Source organism: Trichoplusia ni, chromosome 25, assembly GCF_003590095.1.
Source record: "Trichoplusia ni isolate ovarian cell line Hi5 chromosome 25, tn1, whole genome shotgun sequence".
NCBI classification, from domain to species: Eukaryota; Metazoa; Arthropoda; class Insecta; order Lepidoptera; family Noctuidae; genus Trichoplusia; species Trichoplusia ni.
Genome location: NC_039502.1, coordinates 3,630,468 through 3,649,256, shown reverse-complemented (window position 1 = coordinate 3,649,256; position 18,789 = coordinate 3,630,468). Strand labels below are relative to the sequence as shown.

Sequence of the window (18,789 nt, the reverse complement as noted above, 5' to 3'; positions counted from 1 at the left end):
AATTGGCAGTCATATTTAAACATTTATTATTTTTAAGTCACATTCAGGCATGATTAAAACTTACTTTCGTCTATTAAAAATTTTAGAAAGTAGGTTAATTTTTAAAATCTGTTTTGTTATGATATGAGCAGCCAGTACTTTCATTTCTTCTAATTTGTGTGAAATGGAACGTTAATGTCATCCACCTGAAAATTGGCAATCATATTTTCGTCTGTAGTGTGACGGGAGAATTCAAATAAATTTATTTCAAGAAAATATTGTGCAGATTAATGTTACGTTTACTTGTATTGACAGCTATTACCGCTGCTTTTAGAAGCAACTTCAGCACTGTTGCAACAGTCATGGCAACTACAGCTGTCGACTTTGAGGTGTTCGGCCGGGTCCAAGGAGTATTCTTCCGAAAGGTTTGTTTATTTTTAAATCGCCTATAATTATTTCGATACTGAAATGAACTTATTCTTCTTGACCGCAATTTAAGATTTCAGATCATACTGGATATCTGTTACTAATATAATTAACAACAACCTTTTTCTAAAAATAAATGTTAAAAATGTTAGAGTATAAAATGTTTATATACATTTAGGTAGGTAGGTGAGAACTATATCATCGCGGGTCACAAATCCAGGGCGGGACACATCATACCCCAGTATATAGACCTAGTGACTCATTTCTAGCGAGCCAGTTAATGTTAAAAACAGCTGGGAGTCCATTTAAAGATCGACCCTGGGGCATAGACGTTTAGTTGTGTTGCTACCTACAAGCTGCCCTGTTTCTCAAGGTTTGAAAAAAAAAGAATGTACACTTTATCTTCTTCTGGTCTTTTACTATTCCCATGCGACAACCACTCACATGAAGAGGTCAACTATGAGTAGACAGAGCCAGGCCAAGAGGGTTTGTTGAAAACTTGAAAACTTGAAACTTGAACGGGATACCTGGGATCATTTGCCCTGTTCTATATGAGAACAGACATGGACACTACTGAGTTTACTACCTGTTTACCCAGCTTTAACTGGTCATAATAATGTTATGACATTTATCTCAATAGATAAAAGATATATTTTGGTGAAACCATGGAATAAATCAATAATAGTTTGAAATTCATGCCATAAGTTACAACACAAGCTTTTACTGCACAGACCATTGATCAAACCTGTTTTTGTCTTTATTGTGCTTTAACATATTTCCTTAAATCAAAACTCTTTTCTCATCAACCAACTTTTTAAAACTAAAGGAGGTTTTGTCATTTTGACTGTTAATTTGTGTCACTTGTCAGGAGTTGTCAGAGACCTAATAGCTGGTTTATTTTTCAATATCTGGTTAAGTACAGTGAGTGTAGTATTTGAGAAAACGAGCTCAGTTCCAGAACTAACAAAAGGTTCGAACAAGTCCAATGGAGTTACAAGCTATAGACTTTGAAGTCTATGGAATTGTACAGGGTGTTTATTTTAGAATGGTTATTATTTTCTTTTTATTTTGTGTTTTTGTTTAACCTAGTTTATACTTAGTTTGATAGTAATAGGCAGTACCTATAGTTAAGTCGTAAGTTTTGCAAATACATTATGATATCACTCATGGTTTTCTGTAAAAGCCAGGGACGAATCTGTAAGCCAGTTAGGCGCCGGCCAAGTTGGACAAAAAATTGTAGTCCCGCCTGCGTGTAAATAACTGAAAGTATCCATATTCGACGCAAAAAATAGGTGTGTGTCGATTACGTCCTAAAGAAGTTTTGCTTATTAGTTTCTAGTCCATTTAATTATTGGCTGCAATCTTTCGTAAGTATCAAAACGGTACTAAAGGAAAAAATCTATTTAAGAAAATCTATAAACCTGATACAAATGCAAAAAAGTGTGCAAACTCTATGCTGTACCGTCGTCAATCATTCGTACGCATAAAGACTATATTTATACTTCTTTAGCTATCACAAAAAGCAATCTCCTCGTATTTTATTTGGCTATGTGAAGCAATAAACAGTTTATTTTGGGAGTAACCGGTATTGCTGAAAGTATACCACTATCAATCCAATACCAAAAATAATGTGTTACGGGAGTCGAGGTCAATAGTGTTTTTTGTAAGAATCGACGCGATTGAGGAAAACGAATTAGGAAAACCTTGATGGGAAGTAGTTAGAACCTTCGCTGTCCTTTTTCGTGAACGTGTACATATCCGTGTCATTTGATGGAAACTAAATGCCAATTTCCAAGTACCACTCATGACTCGATAATCAACGCGAGCAGTCCTTGCGATATCACTGCGTAGCTCATTACTGCAGATCCCTATTAGGTCTAAGCAAATAAATAAGTGGGATCTAATAATAAACTCCGAATCATATCGCCTAGATATCAGTCGCAGCCGAATAGGCTAGGAGCTCTAAGAAGTAACACCCCACATAATAAACTATTGAAATGAGTACTCTTAACGCTAGTAGTCTATAGTCGAGACATCTATGGTGATTAATATTTTCAGAAAAGTATAATTTACGTAAAGAAGTGCATGTGCTGGAAAGCAACAACAATACTACCACCAGTTTAAATAAGACAGGTGTGGAACCGTGACAGCGCACTGCAATGCCAAGAGTCTCGTCTCATTTCAACAAGACCACAACTGCAATAATTTTCTTTTCTTTGGTTATCGGTACTCGCTGATTACTCAACTTGAAACACTATTTTCGGTAATTCCAAATTAAATGTTGTTATTTTTTGCTAACAGTACACTAAGGAGCAGGCTGACAAGCTGGGCCTCCGAGGCTGGTGCAAGAACACCTCCCAGGGAACCGTGCTCGGCCACATGCAGGGCCCGAGTGACAAAGTGGAGACCATGTGAGTTTGCCATGTTTCTCTAATATTAGGTGCTCTATTATACATTTTTTTTTCATCATAAAGTTATTCCTTACTTCATTAGTTCAGTAGGACGCAAGAAGCGGCGTAAATCTTTTACTGTTTGTATTTTTAAATATTCTTTTAGGTTCTATTCTGGCATTTTACGACCGGTAGTCGATTGCGCTTCAAAAATGAAGCACATTTTGATTTTTACCCGTTCTGGCTTTGATCGATAGCCAACGAATATATTTTTATTAATAACCAAAATTTATTTATCTCAAAGTAAATAAACACTTCAAACAGTCCGGATAGTCCAATGTTTTAATTAAAAGTTATCTGCGTGATATCGAAAAAGTTTTAGTTAAGTTATTTCTGTACCGTACCTACTGTATTGTCTAAAAACTGTTTACACAATTAATAAAAAAGCCTAAAATATTGATCCTACTACCACCCTATTGCATGAAAAAACAATAGGTATGTCGGTATATTTTATAACAAATTAACCGCGATATATATCAAATTAACCAAATACAATAAAACAAAATTTTATAATACACTACGTTCTTTAATTCTCTTATACACTAAAAATTGCACAATTAAACACAATTGCATTAAAAACCAAAGCATTGCCATTTAGCTAGAGTGCAATATAGCAGATGACAGCTGTCTTCAAATCATTAAAACAATTTTGCCCTTGAAAACCACTGTAATTTTTAGAATACGCGGTATTGTAAGTAAAAAAAAAGCATTTAAATTATTGTAACAGGTCTATTTTCGACTTCTTTTCATTTTGTATTTAAAAATAAAGCCTCTTATTCTAAAAAAGCTAAAATATAATACACCGCCAGAGTTCGTTAAGCTGTCCCAATTTTAAACCATTGTTATTCGACACAAAAAAATGCAATCAAGATTTTCACAACACCCTCCGGTGGACTTCATTTAACGAAAGTCTCGCTATTTTCCAGACTAAAAGATTTGTCGTTATTCACACTAAATATAATCTGTACTTTGGTCAGGCTGCTTTTCACTATGTCAGCGGGAACTGAAGCAACTCGTAATGAAAATCAACCAGGATTCATTAGAGCCTTAGACCAGCATGCAAATTAGAAAACGCTTCGGGACGTAATTTGTTCTGTAATTTCTAGAAACTTCTCTCTCCTGCAGGATGCATTGGTTGAAAACGACAGGAAGCCCCAGCAGCCAAATAGAAAAAGCTGAATTTAGAAATCAAACACCCATTGAAAAATACACTTTCCAAGAATTTGACATTCGTCGGGATGATTAAGTTCTCCTTTTTTGTCGTCTCAGTTGCCTTATAAGCTCGTATGTACTGTCGTATTTATATTATGCAAGCGATGTGATATTTAGTATTTTAATACCTCATGTATTACGTTAATTAATTATGTATTCGTGGAGAACTCCAAACAATACATTCTTAAAAGCCTATCCAAGTCTTTTTATTTGTAGCACGTTAAATTATTAAAGTTTATTAATTATGCCGTGTACAACATGGCAAATGGAACAAAAACTCGACAGGAATTTTTAATTACATTTAGCCCCGCGTCAACCTTCATCTCGTAAATGTGCTGAAAACAAAAGCTTATCTCCCGAGAAAGTAATAAAAGCCTCTCTGCTTACTCATTGCTCTAGTACTCAGTAAAAACTCAGCTCGTGGTAAATTCCATTTAATCAGTTGCTTGATGCGCCTCCGAGAAAATCTAATCTCATGCGGTGCGAAGAGGCCTAACGTCGAAATTTTGCCGCCAAATAAATCAAATTTGGTGTACGTGGAGCATATCAGTGTGATGATATATTTGCAAAGTAAACAAGGCGCCTCACCTCCATCTTATTCAACTGAATACACGATTTGTCACTCGGTATTGACTTACAAGAATAGCTTAGAACTGGAGACCCACAGGTGGTTTGTATCGGGCCTTCAACTTCATATATTATTCTTTGATTAATTATTTTTGTACACAGCTACAGGTAACATTGAACTAGGGTGCACGGAAAGCGAGAGCATGTCATTTAGGTAGCGCGGAAAGCGTTGCAGAAGGTATTAAAAATAATGTGTTAGGGTCGCTGGTTGAATGAAAAAGTTTCTCTGAAAATATGTGCCTTGGGAGGCATCCCATTAACGCTTGAAAGACTTTTTAGGTACATTTTGTTATATTGTATACCGTGAACCTTTATTAAACTAGGCCAATATAAATGTTTAATGCAAATACCGACTTATAGCTGCATTATAGATCAATTGGAATTCCGATATTGTTACAAAATAATGCCATTTCTTAAGTTCATAAAGAATCAAATCAAATATAACATTCCATCGAATCAACGAATTATATACCATCTGTTAGCTAACAATAGACATCGACCTTGAAGGCTTTTACGGAGGAGTTTTCCCTCGAAAGGGTAGGAAATAATTACGTTCGAGTCAGTAACCCGGGCGTGCGTTATTGATGGGCTCGCGCGGCGCGGCGGCGGCGCCGAGACGCGCGGGAAGTGGGTCAGGGAGGAGCGAGGGACGCGCAGCCGCTCCACACTGCGCCCTCAACCCTCAGCCATGGCGGACGCGCCGCCCGAAGTCCTCGAGCTCAACGTGGGCGGCGTGCACTACGCCACGACGCGCGACACGCTGCTGCGCGAGCCGGACTCGCTGCCCGCCGCCGCGCTGCAGGACCCCGACCATCCGCGCGACGCCCGCGGACGTATTTTCTTCGATCGCGACGGTGTACTCTTCCGTTATGTTTTGGATTATCTGCGAGACGGCGGCCTCGTACTTCCGGAGTGCTTCAGGGAACACAAACGTCTAACTCGTGAAGCTAAACACTACAGGCTCGCGGGACTCGAGAACGCCGTTCGAGATGCAGATCCGCGTCCTCCTAACCGCGAGAAAGGCTGCATCACTGTCGGCTACCGAGGAAGCTTTGCGTTCGGCCGCGACGGCCTGGCCGATGTCAAGTTCCGCAAGCTGTCACGTATCCTCGTATGTGGAAAGGTGAACCTATGCCGTGATGTGTTCGGAGAAACCCTGAACGAGTCTCGAGATCCTGACCACGGACTGGCTGACAGGTACACATCTCGTTTCTTCTTAAAGCACTCGTTTATCGAGCAGGCTTTCGATATGCTGCAAGAGAACGGCTTCAAGCTGACCGCCAGCTGCGGCAGCGGCACCGCCGGCGGCGCCGCCGAGCTCAAGCCTGGAGTGGATTCCGAAGAAAATCGCTGGAACCACTACAACGAGTTTGTTTTCACGCGCGAGTAAATAATGCGTTTACTCAGAATGTGATAATTGTCTGCTGTTGATCGGAGGCTTAAAAATATTTCAATCGTTAGAAGAATGTTTAAGAGTATTGTTTTCGTAATGCAGCTCTCGTATATCCAGAGATAGAAGTAATGTAACTTTGAAGTTCTCGTAAGTCGTTCGCAATATTTGCGTACAAAGTAAAGCTTAAAACTATTTCTTGTCATATTTATATTGAATTCATAATCGCCGGTCACCTTAAATGGTCGGCGAACTACAAGGATGATAGATGTCGGCAATAAGCCGCTGAAAAAGAAAAGTTCAAGTAAATGTTTAATGATTATGTAGATAATGAACCTAAGCTGTAATCATGTAACAAATAGGTAGTGTTAAATGTAAAAATATTAAATATAGTAGTTAATTACCTCCTCTAGGGCTAATTTCGTGTACCGTGTACTATTTCTATCGTATTTTTCAAATTATTTTATAATCAGATTTTAATGAATGATGTTTCATAATGTATTTTGAAAAACGTGAGTGGGCCATCGTTTTTGATAAAGAAATTGCCAAATTATAATAAAACGTTAACGTTATGTATTTTATACCGTAGCTCTGAGTTACAGCATCTGTTACTTATTATAATTTACAGGTACCCTTGTACCACGTGATGTGTTGTGATGAATAAGTTTTTCCTTACTCGTCATGTAGTTTTAAGAATATTGAAATTCAAATGTGTTTGTAGGATATTGCAACATGAGCGCGTGTGAAATGTACCTTGAACAAATAGAATGTTAATAGTTGAAGTATTAGTAAAGTCTCTAGGGAGTATAACCTAGCGAGAGAATTAAATGTGAAACTTTTATGTAACAAGTTAAAGACGTATAATGAGTGGAAAAGGACTGGATTTATTCTCAGATTTCAGTGCAAGACTTGAGGGAGAATAATCTGCGCGTCGGACAAGTTTTAATAGTTCGTCTTTCGAATTTAGTTTATTTCCAGTATAGTTTAAATTTAAATATTTGTGTATGCAATCCTCCTCGGTCACAACGTTGCTAAGTCGAGTTAAGCGATCGCAGCCATATCATTAGAACCTAGATATTTTAAGCTGAACTTCCACGAATATCTTCCTGAGGCCTTTATGGAGTTTAAAACGATAACTTTTAGTGACAGAGAGGTACGGAGCTATACAGACAAATAGCTTCATCTCTTTTTCACAGTGCAAAAAACATGGTTTTAAAATCTTCATAATAGATCCCCTGCTTAAAAAAAGTAGGTAGCCATATTCTGTAGCCAATCTCTTCAACTTGGATTTATGGTAAACACCAAACTAAGAGTGTATGCGTTAATTATGCGAATACCTTATTGTAATAGGAAGAGTCGATCGATGTAAGTCGTTGTTAACGCGCTTAAAATTATAGTTATAGCGTTAGATTGACATATACCCAAATATTTATTAAAAAAAAAGGTTTAATATGATTTCATTTCACATTTGCTGATATTAATTGTATCATTTAAAGTTGCTTCGTTATTTCTGACGCAATAATCATATTTGCCTTACTTTCGTTGATGCAATAACTTCGAGTTGTACTTCTAAAATTCTTTAATATTGTAAGTAAACTTATATTTTTATTAAAAATAAATGTAACCGATCATATAAGTAGAGTAATGTATCAAATTTTGTTATAGGATGGATGTATTATTGTGTTTAGAGACTTTAGTTAATGTTAGATAATGTAATATTTATTTGACCGTTTTACTCTTGGCTAATGGGTACTTAAAGAATCCGTTGGGTTGTTATATTTATTTGAGTTCTCCTCGTTTTCGTCTGGAGAAAGAACAGTGGTGAACCTGGACTCGAAATACTATGTAGGATTTCTAAAAGAATAGTTTTGAAAATAAATTTAGATAAAAATTATACATCTTTTATTTATAACTGGTAACCACTTAATCATGCCCAGATATCTTTTACTTTCTTTTAAGTGAACACGTGCATAATAATTGTCAATTTTTAGAGGTAATGGAAACCGGATTTTTCATTTCTCTAAAGGAAGACTAGGCTCTCAAACATTTTTAGGTATTGAGTAGTGTTTGAGCATTTAATTTAAAATCTCTCTAAAAATAAAACACAGTTTTCATCGCCACGAAGTTATAAATAACCAAAAACAATATGCCAAGGTTCCAATTTTATGCTTGATATAACTAAGTTCCATTAATATCATTTTCATTAAAAATAACCTTTTCCTTTTAAAACCAGCTACCTAAATGTCAAAGTGTGACATTTACAGGCAAAAGAATTAATTCATAACGCCTTTGACATTAATGCTTACGCTTAGATTTTTAACTAAACGAGAATACCTTCTTTGTCGATTAAAGCAAAAAATTATTATGATAGAAATTAAGTTATTGTGTTGTACTCCATCTAAAGCAGCCCCTTTTTCTAGTTTTTCGTCTACGAATGTGTTAAAGCCAATAGAAATAACTCGAATGTATGGAGATGACAGGACAAAGTCACGTAACTTGTCGAAACGAATTGTCATTTTCATAGATTCGAGTGTTGGCGACAAGTGCGACAACGGGCATAGGAATGGTCACTTGTCAGAGCGACTTTTGCTTTTTCACTGATATGCAGTACATTACAGAGGTCATCATCATCCTAGCCTTTTGGGGTCGGCTTCCGGTCTAACTAAATTCAGCTAAGTATCTGTGTTTCAGAGGTATAGAACAATTATTATGTTAGCCCTTATGAGATATGTTGAGGGAAAGAAATAACTTTCAAAATCAAGTAAAATATGATAGATTTACAAAATCGTCTACCATTTACTTCGCAAGATAAATAGTCTGGATTTGTCTGTAAAGTGGGTACTCAGCTTCTCCTTACATTCGGCCTAAAAGCTTTCTATACCAATAAACAAGTCAAACTTGGCTACATTTAATAGATGTTGAGTGAACCTACTTGATTTACATGGCTGAGAGTCGACGGTAAATACCTCTTGAATAATTAACCTTAGCATTAGCATAGTAACTAACTATTCTGTGCGGAATATTCAAGAGCACCCTGAATTTGTTTTGATTCCTCTGTGAGTGGCATCTCGTTCACAAGAATGGTTGAGGACCAACCTACAGGCTTTAGACCTCAGGCTGACACTACACTCGATAGCGACGCGATTTTCGATACATGAATGTATAAAGCGTTGATTGATGACGTATTAATTATATAATGAAGCCATATCCTCGCGCAATTTTCGCTCATCCAGTCGCATTAGAAATCGCCAGAAACTAAACATTAGGCTTTTGCAGCTGTCGACGAGGGCCGACGTGAAATCATCTCGCTTGGAAAACTCTTAGCTTAAAGATGTTGATAGAGTTTTGGGCTTTAAGTCATTCGCGGAGTATTGCAACTGATGTGGTGATTGATGAAACTTTCACGTACCATTGTGGCACTTCATCAAACCAAAACATCTTTTATCTACAAGTAAAGGAACTTCATTCAACTGCAATTAAGTCTTGTTATATCTACGTAATAATAAATAATATGAAGTAGAATGGCTTTGTGCTTAGGTTGAAAATCAGTGAAACAAAAAATTCAGTCATAGGATACTTATCTAAATAAAAGTTTTATATCAAATCGTATTGAATTGCTCAAAAATATTCGGAGGATTTCTTTCATTTCTCTACAACAAACTCCTCTTACCGTCAAGAACTTTGATAGTCCAATATCTGTTGAAGAAGATCCTTTCCAAAATGTGAAAATCATTCTACACTACCCAAACACAAGTATTTACTCAAATAAATTGTTTCCTTGTTAAACAATCAAGAACCCGTAGGCGTAAACGAAGACTTAATACTATCAAACAATAATATAGTTGATGGAATCACGCAATTTTCACTCCATACTTGTTTCGTAAAGTTATTTATTATACAATTAAACGCCTGTTGCGTCAGGAAACTTTGTTAGCACGAGATTCGTTTTATTTTTCATGAGATGGAAAAGAATTTGTTGCTTTCGTTTTATAGGTCGTTCAGATGAGACGATTTGAGACGTTTTTTTTTTTGTATGAAGATGGAATGCATTATAAAATAATATTCTTTGCATAAACTGGAAATCTGTATTAGTTTAGCCACATAATTTGTTTCTACATAAGCCCGCAATTACCACGCTGCTAAATTCTCTGAAAAAAGAAAATGATGTGTTTAATACAGGTTAGTTTTAAACCTATCAGATCGTATGAAGTCTTTGTCTGTCATACTCCTTGTTTAGTTCCTATATAGTAAAATCTTCAAAAATCTCTGTATTTCAAACAATTCGTTTAAAATCTAGATGAAAATTAACTATGCAGCCTATATCCATGGACTCGGCGTTTGCAGCGGCACCTGAATATTGGAAAACGAAATAAAGAAAAACAATGCTGTGAAAAATTCGTTTGAAGCGTCACGGAAAACGAAAGCTTTATTTTTGAACATTTCACACGTATTTTTTAACTTTTTATGGTACAAGCCACAGTAAGTTGCTTTTGAAAAGATTTTATTACATACCTATTATCTCAACACTTGAGTATATAAAATATCTAGCAATCTAAGTAAGGTCGGGTTTAAGGGCTTTCAAGTGACTGTAAGTCTTCCTACATGCTGTAAAGTTTTATTACTTTGTCCCTTTTATTTATATCCGCCCATGAGCAGCGAGGATTTATCAGTAGCTTGGTCGACGATCAAGTATTTCCAATTATTAGATCATAGTAAGCGACTATCCGAGGGAATAAGCTTGTAATGGAGTTATTATCCCATTATCCGATCGATGGGGATGGATCTAAGATGGATTTACCACAAAACTGTTTGCGAAAATACAGTGTCGCATTAATAACTAATATTTTATGAACATCGCATGTTTACTGAAAAGATGAAGAAAATCATTTCTTCTTCAGCTTCAGAGTTTCAGCATTTGTTTTTGCATTTCAGTAAAATAAGTAAAGACCGAATGAATCTGAAATTGCCTTACAGATTCATTATCAGCCTTAGTTCTAATTTCTTCGGTCCTTTCATATTCACCGGGAGAAAAATTGAAGAAGCCAAACTTTTGTCTTTTTAATAGCGTTGCTGGTACTTTTTGGACGTGGGTGTGTTTACAGACGTATTAGAATCCTACACAAAAGCCCACACGTTGTTTGTCTGCAGTGCTAACATCTAAAATAACAGATATTTATGTAACTATATTATATTTCCTGAAGGTAAGAAGGAAGGTAGAGCCACCTACGAAAAACCTGCTATTAGATTATGAGAAATGTTGCACCGTGTGATTAATGTTATAATAGGAATAGTCGTTTCCTTTTTTTGGTATCAGTCAGGAAGATTATTAAAAACTTCTCATTAAATAGTTATTGTAAAATATTAAATACGCGTTTTTGTCTGTTGAAATAAGTTATCAGTGGCAGTATCTCTGACTATACATCTCAACGATGAATGATTCTACCTTTTCAAAGGTATATAACGTTCAAACGTTGTTAAAGACATGGTCTTTAATTCTAAATACACGTTGTCTGATGTTCATCAAATAATTCATAAGGATTCTTAAATATTAGTGCAGAAAAAGCTATAGGGAGCAGAAATTGTTGCAGTAATAACGGCCGCAGAAACCTTCATTTTAAAGCCCGTTAAAAATAATGAATGCTTCCATCTCACAGTTAACGATACGACTAGAATATAACAGCTTTTCCTCTTTTCCTGCATAGAAACCAAACAAAGAGGGAACAACTATTATTATGAAAAGTAAGTCGCCCCGATACCTTCCATTGTAGACTATTCTATAACCGCACAGCCAGTACAGCAGAGATTACGGGCAGAAGTTAACTGCACCTTTATTGGAATGTGATAAGGTTTGTTTTGGTCTGCACTGTTGTTATGCTATGTGGTATACCTACTGTACGTCTGAACTTCAATCGCATCACTACTTATTAATCTATCGACACGCTTTGTAGAGGACCACAATAGGCTTTGTGTGTTGCTCTGAATTGTAATGAACAGATTTCTAGAGAGATATTGAAACTAAGATAGATATTACGTAATAATAACTTAGTCTAATAATGCGATAGGCCCTTGTCATGCTTCTAAGGCAACCTAATAAGATTAAGCTTTATCCAACAATTCAAAAAGTACCTATTTACCTATTTCATGACCTTGCTTTATCTGTGTTAGGTAGAAACTTATGTTGACAAATGAATGGCGATTGGATTAAATTTGAAACTATTCCTATTCCCAATTATTGTGTTGGAAAAATTCTTAGAATAATACGAATAGTAGGTATAAATTTAATCCAATTTCCATTCATTCATCAGCCATTGTACCTAAAGAGCAGAATTGGGATCCAATTCAATTTTACGCGATCTAAGTTGTACAAAGTATTTCAGTATTTCTACAAACAAAGGTTTTGCCTACAACAAGGCGCGTTCCATGGTATGTTTAACGAACTGTCACTAACCAACACAAATAGTGTTATATACAGAACAGTGACATATTCTTGACAAACGACACTATGTAATAGGTGTCTTACACGCGATACGAAAGTTACAGTTAAGACAATGCAAACACTGGAAGTCAACAGTAGATATTAGATGGAGGTATATTATTAAACACGCAAGCAGAGAAATTAAGTCTGTACTTATTTATAAGTTACGATAAATATTTAAGTATTCAGTGCCCTATTGTCCATAAGGCACTTTAATCCAGTGCCTAGGGGCCCACTATGACCAGGGGCGCACCACCAAAGTAGGCATCTAAAAATTTTCACTGAATGAAAATAACTTGAACCAGGGGGCCCCACTCCCTTGTTGCCTCGAGGCCTTGGAACCCCTGGGCCCCTAGATCCGGCCCTGTAAATATTCATATGCCGATTTTCATTCACTCCTGCTTTTTAATACTAGTGTTTAGATCCCAACAGTCTCGGAACCAACCGGTTGGGTCCAAAACAAGTCGGAAAATCTCGATAAAAACGCGTGAATAAACTGTTACATCATTCAATAAGAAGTAATCGCCACGAAAGTTACTATAAATATGTAGTATTTAGAAATATTTTCCCAGAAGTGTATTGTGTCCGATATTCGGAGGTGTGAGAAACTCGGTGAACAATATTCCCGTTTCATGTTCAATCAACTGTTAACAATGGTTTCAACACTCACAATTGTGAATTGGGCCTAGTCGATCATCGCCACAATTAAATAAGCACCTGAGAGACTTACACCACCTTTTAAAATAACATTTAGAGTTTTAGAAAAGAGATGTGGCTATACACTGCGTAGCGCTCCGTCTTGCTTCCACAACTGCAACTGCCTTACGTAAAAAGATGGTGGCATGTCCCAGAGGACCGTTACTTACCCTTGTCAACCCTCGTACAAGTATGATTTATCCCAATGTTGACTAATAATACCTTGGGATAAAAGAGTTACAGAATTTATAAATTCGTGGTATGAATACTCAATGAGAGCGTGGCTTCGGGTAAACGTTCCAAGAAAAGTATTTCGGGATTTGAAGGCGGGTTTGTGTTTAAAACATTTGCTTGCGGTATTTTTATTACGTAACGAAATAAATATTAGGTACTTATTCTGATTGGTTTTTAGTATTTGATTGAAGTTGTTAATCAGTTTCGGTACTACGTAGGTTTATTTCTACATTGCAAGCGGAAAATAAAATTGTAATTTTATTATTAACTGTTTTCGGATTAGTTTTATGACATTTCGGTAAGTATATTTAAGAACGTTAAGGACGTTACGCAGGTTTCGTAAAAGCGAAACACGAACCCTGTTGCCGATGATCTGATGGCTGCCAAAACCGAAGCAGATTTTTCTATTGTCCAATCAAATCTAAGACCATGCAGAAAACAAGCAAATATAACAAATTTAGACAGTCGTTTGTATAAATCATCAACCCTCGCCTTTCACATAGAAAGTTTTATACACTTAAGTTCCTCAAATTCGCCTAAGTTATTGCCATTCTCTCCTTGGTGGTTTTCCTAGAGGAAAAACAAAACCAAAAAGTCGCACATAAAAATTACATTTATATTGCAAAAATCATAAAACTTGAGACAAATCGCAACACAGCTTTCAAGTCCAAAGCATTCCGGAACAAAGTGTTGCCGGCCGACGACGGCAGTGAGCTCAGGCGAGGAAATGGAGCGGAAAATTACTGATCAAGGAATGTCGAGTCAAGCAGGTAAAACGGGTTAGCAGCGATCAATAGCTACACCTAATATCGAGTTATAGCTATTGTTGAAATTTCAGACTGGTTGGTATGAGGTAAGTTTGTTTTGGGCAAGCGTTCTTTCTAAAATTTGAAGAGTTTTCAAAGGCCTAAACACCTATAGGTAAGTGTTATAAGTTCGTGGTCGGTGTTTGATGAATAATTTTGCAAAGCGGTTCACCAGTCAGTGAGGATATGACACTTATTTCCTCTCGTTGGATTCCCCGCCATACGGAAAACAATGATATAAGTCAATATCATAAAACTACACATTTAAGAAGCCATAATCATCATTTATAACAAAAACATTCACGAACAAAACTTCAAATCCCAAAAGCTTATATATAAAACTCACAAACCTTCAGGGTTCATTGCTCTAATATCCCTTTGATCGTAAACGGTAAGGGAATGTTTACCTAAAATTATGACTACCCCCGTTCGGCGCTACGTGTGTGCCTCGCTAAGCAATTCCTGACACATTTCTGAAAAGGAAGCTTCCCCTAAGAGGCCGGGGTTAATAAAAAATACTCTGTATTATAGGTACTCGATCCTTAATATTTAAAAGCCTTAAAAATCTTTGTTTACCTCGAGTCTCCAAGAGGCTTAAAGGTTATTAAATATTAATAAGACTTCCTATAGAGAGGTCTTTAAATTTGAGATGACAAGCTGTTTTGCATGTTAGAAAATACAATCTTGTTTTAGGGTGGAAGATTCATGACTTCAGATTATTTTTATAGCGTTACACCGGTTTCGAGAAGCAGATGAAGTGAAGGCGGTGAAAAATAATTGAGTTTAAGGTGGAGAATAAAAACTTATTAGCTCGATAATATAAAAACTTTAACCATCATGATTTTTAGCCTTTTTTTGAAATATTTATTTTGTGGTTTATGGATGGAGTATTGTACTGTTCGCGTTCGTTCATATTATTATTACATTCTCTATTTGTTCGTCTGTCACCAGGCAGGATCTCATAAAAATCCTGATGTAATCTGATGATGGACAACCGATTGATACGGTTATAAATTTGATGTTTGACCATTTTCTTCTGTATTTTTTTCTTTACCCTAAATGTAAGGATCTTCAGGGTCGCGAGTGGGGCTCGGAGTGTTTTAAATTTTGACAATTGCGCAGAAATTAAATTCAAAACAGAATTATCTCAGTCATGCTACTTTACGAACCGTATCAGATGGTAAGAACCCAAGTAGATACTAAAATAAATCCCCATAATGCGATGTTAATATCGGGGTAGAACTAACCCGGGGAACTGGGAGCCGATTAGCCGCGGTTATGTCCCGGCACGTGTCAAATTTACGAAGCAAATGATCATAATCAAAGTAATGGCACTCGTAAACTAAGGTAACGGAGAACGGATTGGGTATTACTCGTATTACGCACTAAGGAGTTGAGGTTGTTATCGAATGTTCGCTTTAAACCATTAAGACGTACATTCTACGATATTAATATAGAAACCTCTTTAATTGCTGTGAAAAGCGATAAAGGTGTTTAGTAAGCGGAGTTACCTTAGTCCTTAGTAACGACGACCAATTGTGCGTGAGCGGAATTTATTGTAAAATGGTAGGTGCCAGTACTGGCGGCGGATTCTTTAATAGTTATTTTTAAAAGCAATTGTTATATCTGTACTATAAGCTCGTAAATTATTAATTTGTTTAAATGATAATGAAAAATAAAAGACACTAGTATTTGCTATATTTCGAAAGGGAAGCCGGTAGGAATCGAGTTGTATGGAGCCTTCGCCACTGGTAAGTACCTATAGTTCGAAACGATGAAATTCGATGTTTTAAGAAAATTTTGCTTAGATTCGTGCCTTTACTGGAATGTTTAAAGTGGTCAGTTTTTCTCTGGTTGATTGGAATACGTCCTGTATCTATATTTATGTGTCCGCTAACACCGTAGCACTGAAACGTAAAATATATCTATGGTATGGTCTATTTTATCACATCCATTGCCCCTTTTTACAGTAATAAAAGGTAGCGGTTAACAGGTTTTCTTCCGATGATGTCTGGTGCGATACGGTCCGATGCGGTGATGCGGTGAAAAGGGAAGGGACCCTCGAAAATTCTCGTAAGTTTATTTATCACCGTGACCCGTCGTTAACGCTTATAGGACCATCACTTGTCTACCGAGGCAGGTATATTAACTAACTCCTATAACATTCGTGACAAACCACCATTACTTATAAGAATTGAAGATTGACGAGCAAAGTCGTTCACAGTTCAAGCAAATAGGTAACGAAAAGTTTCGAAGTTATTTGACAAAGGTCTTATTTACAGGAAGTGTTAAAGCGTAAGGATTAATAAATTTTGTAGGTTGCGTGTTGTGAACTTCAGAGTTAGGACTGAAAATGTTAAATAAACTCCCAAGTGTTGTTGTTTACTGCTTCATGTAGGAATTTAATTGATATGTCTAAAGGGGGAGACAAACAGTCAAATATAAAACACGGCGATATCCCCGATTTGCAACTAGTGAATATTTGTGGAATAAACAAATATTGTAGAGGTCGAAGCCGCAGTCTACACCTCTCAACAATCCGTGCAAGCATAAATTTCGGTTTCCATAAAAATCTGCAAACGCAGCTCTTAAAAAACTCTTAAAAAAACTAATAAGTACTACTAAATAAACTTTTCTGGCATTTGGTGAACTAAGGCTTCGAAATGGCGAGATGCGAAATCGAGCGGTGACTCAAAAAAAATCCAGAACGCCACCCAAATGCATGCAAAAAAATCACTCAAATCAGTTCAGTCATTTAGAAATTATACCTACATCAAAAAGAAAAAGTATCGCTCTTCTTTTTGATCCTATTTACAACATTAGGTACTACTTGCAATACTTAGTGAATGGCATAAAGTTAAAAGCAATACTAAAAGTAAGCGTAAAGCTTAGAAACTGTTTCCGTCCGTAAACCATTTTAAAGTCTTGAACCACGACTATCGCAAGTGCATTATCGTGTCACGTCGGCCAAACAGCACTAACTTACAGTTTAAGTCAAATAAATCCTTACATTTATACATATATTGCTTTCTAAGTCAGAAGGTATACCACCACGTTTTAAAATAATATTATTGTGGATTCGGAAGCGTGACAGCGTAATACACGGCTGTAAGAGAGACACTAGACTGGCAGTCTAATGCGCCAACAAGAACAATTGTTTTCATTTCAGAGATGGCTGGTGACTAATATTCATGAAAATATTTATCAATGATGCAGCAGTCACCAGACAAAGAACAAGAAAAAAATAAACATTGTTTTCAGAAAGAAAATACTACTATGAATATCTTAACATATTTACAGAACATACCTAAAACGGAATAACATTGGACTTGTGCGATATAAATTACGAAATGATACTGACCTACAATTCCTCGTAAACAAAACTTAGAAAGGCAGTCCATCATTAGTACAAAACTTTATTAATCCCAGTAAAACCATAACATCTATCTAGTTATATCCTGTATTAGATTATGAGGGCCATTAGTGGATATTAGGTTATCATCTGTAATGGCCGGCCTAATTACTATCGTTAGTGAACTATGAGTTTACAAGTGTGGAGTCCTCTTCCGGACCCTCTCGACATCTAATTTATTGTTATAGCGACAGCGTCGATAGGTAATGAAAGCTACTAAAGTGAAGGTCACTATTTCACGGTTTTGAACAGTCATTATTTTAAATTTACGGTTATGTATCACGTGTATTAAACAGACAAGCATCTCTCAGTTATTTCAAGTTATTTCAGTAGGTAAAGGTAATGGATTTTTTAACTGAAGAACGTAATATTAATCTAAAAAAACAGTTAAGTGCATGTCCAGTAGCAATGACGTCATAAATTGTAAGCCGTGCCCTTGGAGGTGCGATAGACAGTCACCTGAAAGTCATACTTTGAGGTTCTAGTACAAATATATTATGAGAAACATCAAAGATATTGATCATACTATTTCATACAAAACCTTTACCGCAGAATTACTATTAATCTCCATTTTAGTAGGCACTAACATACACCGATAGCAAATACAAGATACAGCATTCTGAAATAAGACAGTCTACCAGTACGTCTTTGAGTCATATTATTGTGGTTGTGGAGATTTGACAGCACATCACACGGATGCGAAATAATATTACTTCAAAAGTTATCGGCAGAGATATTAACTTGAACACAGGTGCTATAGAGCTTCTACTACAAACATTTTGGCCTGTAAATATCTTCAGATGTTTTCAATAATATAATAACAAAAATATCAAATTAAGCCAGTAAGTACCCATCCACTTCAAAACGAGATAGTATAAAAACAATTATATTGCAACATCTTTAAAAGCGAGTCCTCAATGCGACAGGTGGTCATGTTTGCTCCAACAGTTTACGACGGAGTCATAAAATAGAGGGGCATAAAGGAGGTTCTACTACCCGCGTTTTAATTAAACAACTTTAAGTATTTGTACTTAAACTTTCTGGAGTCGAGTTATCGTCAGTTTTCATCTAGAATCAACTAC

General features: G+C 36.3%; 2 protein-coding genes across 2 annotated transcripts; both read left to right on the top strand.

Moving 5' to 3' along the window:
• Nucleotides 1-175: 175 nt before the first annotated feature.
• Nucleotides 176-4,262, top strand: LOC113505241 (acylphosphatase-2-like). Its single transcript, XM_026887859.1, has 3 exons — nt 176-404; nt 2,707-2,816; nt 3,981-4,262. Exons 1-3 carry the CDS (start codon nt 270-272, stop codon nt 4,099-4,101), a joined length of 366 nt encoding a protein of 121 aa, XP_026743660.1. The 5' UTR covers nt 176-269; the 3' UTR covers nt 4,102-4,262.
• A 254-nt stretch (nt 4,263-4,516) lies between these two features.
• On the top strand, nt 4,517-7,978 carry LOC113505269 (BTB/POZ domain-containing protein KCTD12). The gene is made up of 2 exons (XM_026887887.1): nt 4,517-4,693; nt 5,236-7,978. Exons 1-2 carry the CDS (start codon nt 4,517-4,519, stop codon nt 6,082-6,084), a joined length of 1,026 nt encoding a protein of 341 aa, XP_026743688.1. The 3' UTR covers nt 6,085-7,978.
• Nucleotides 7,979-18,789: the final 10,811 nt, after the last annotated feature.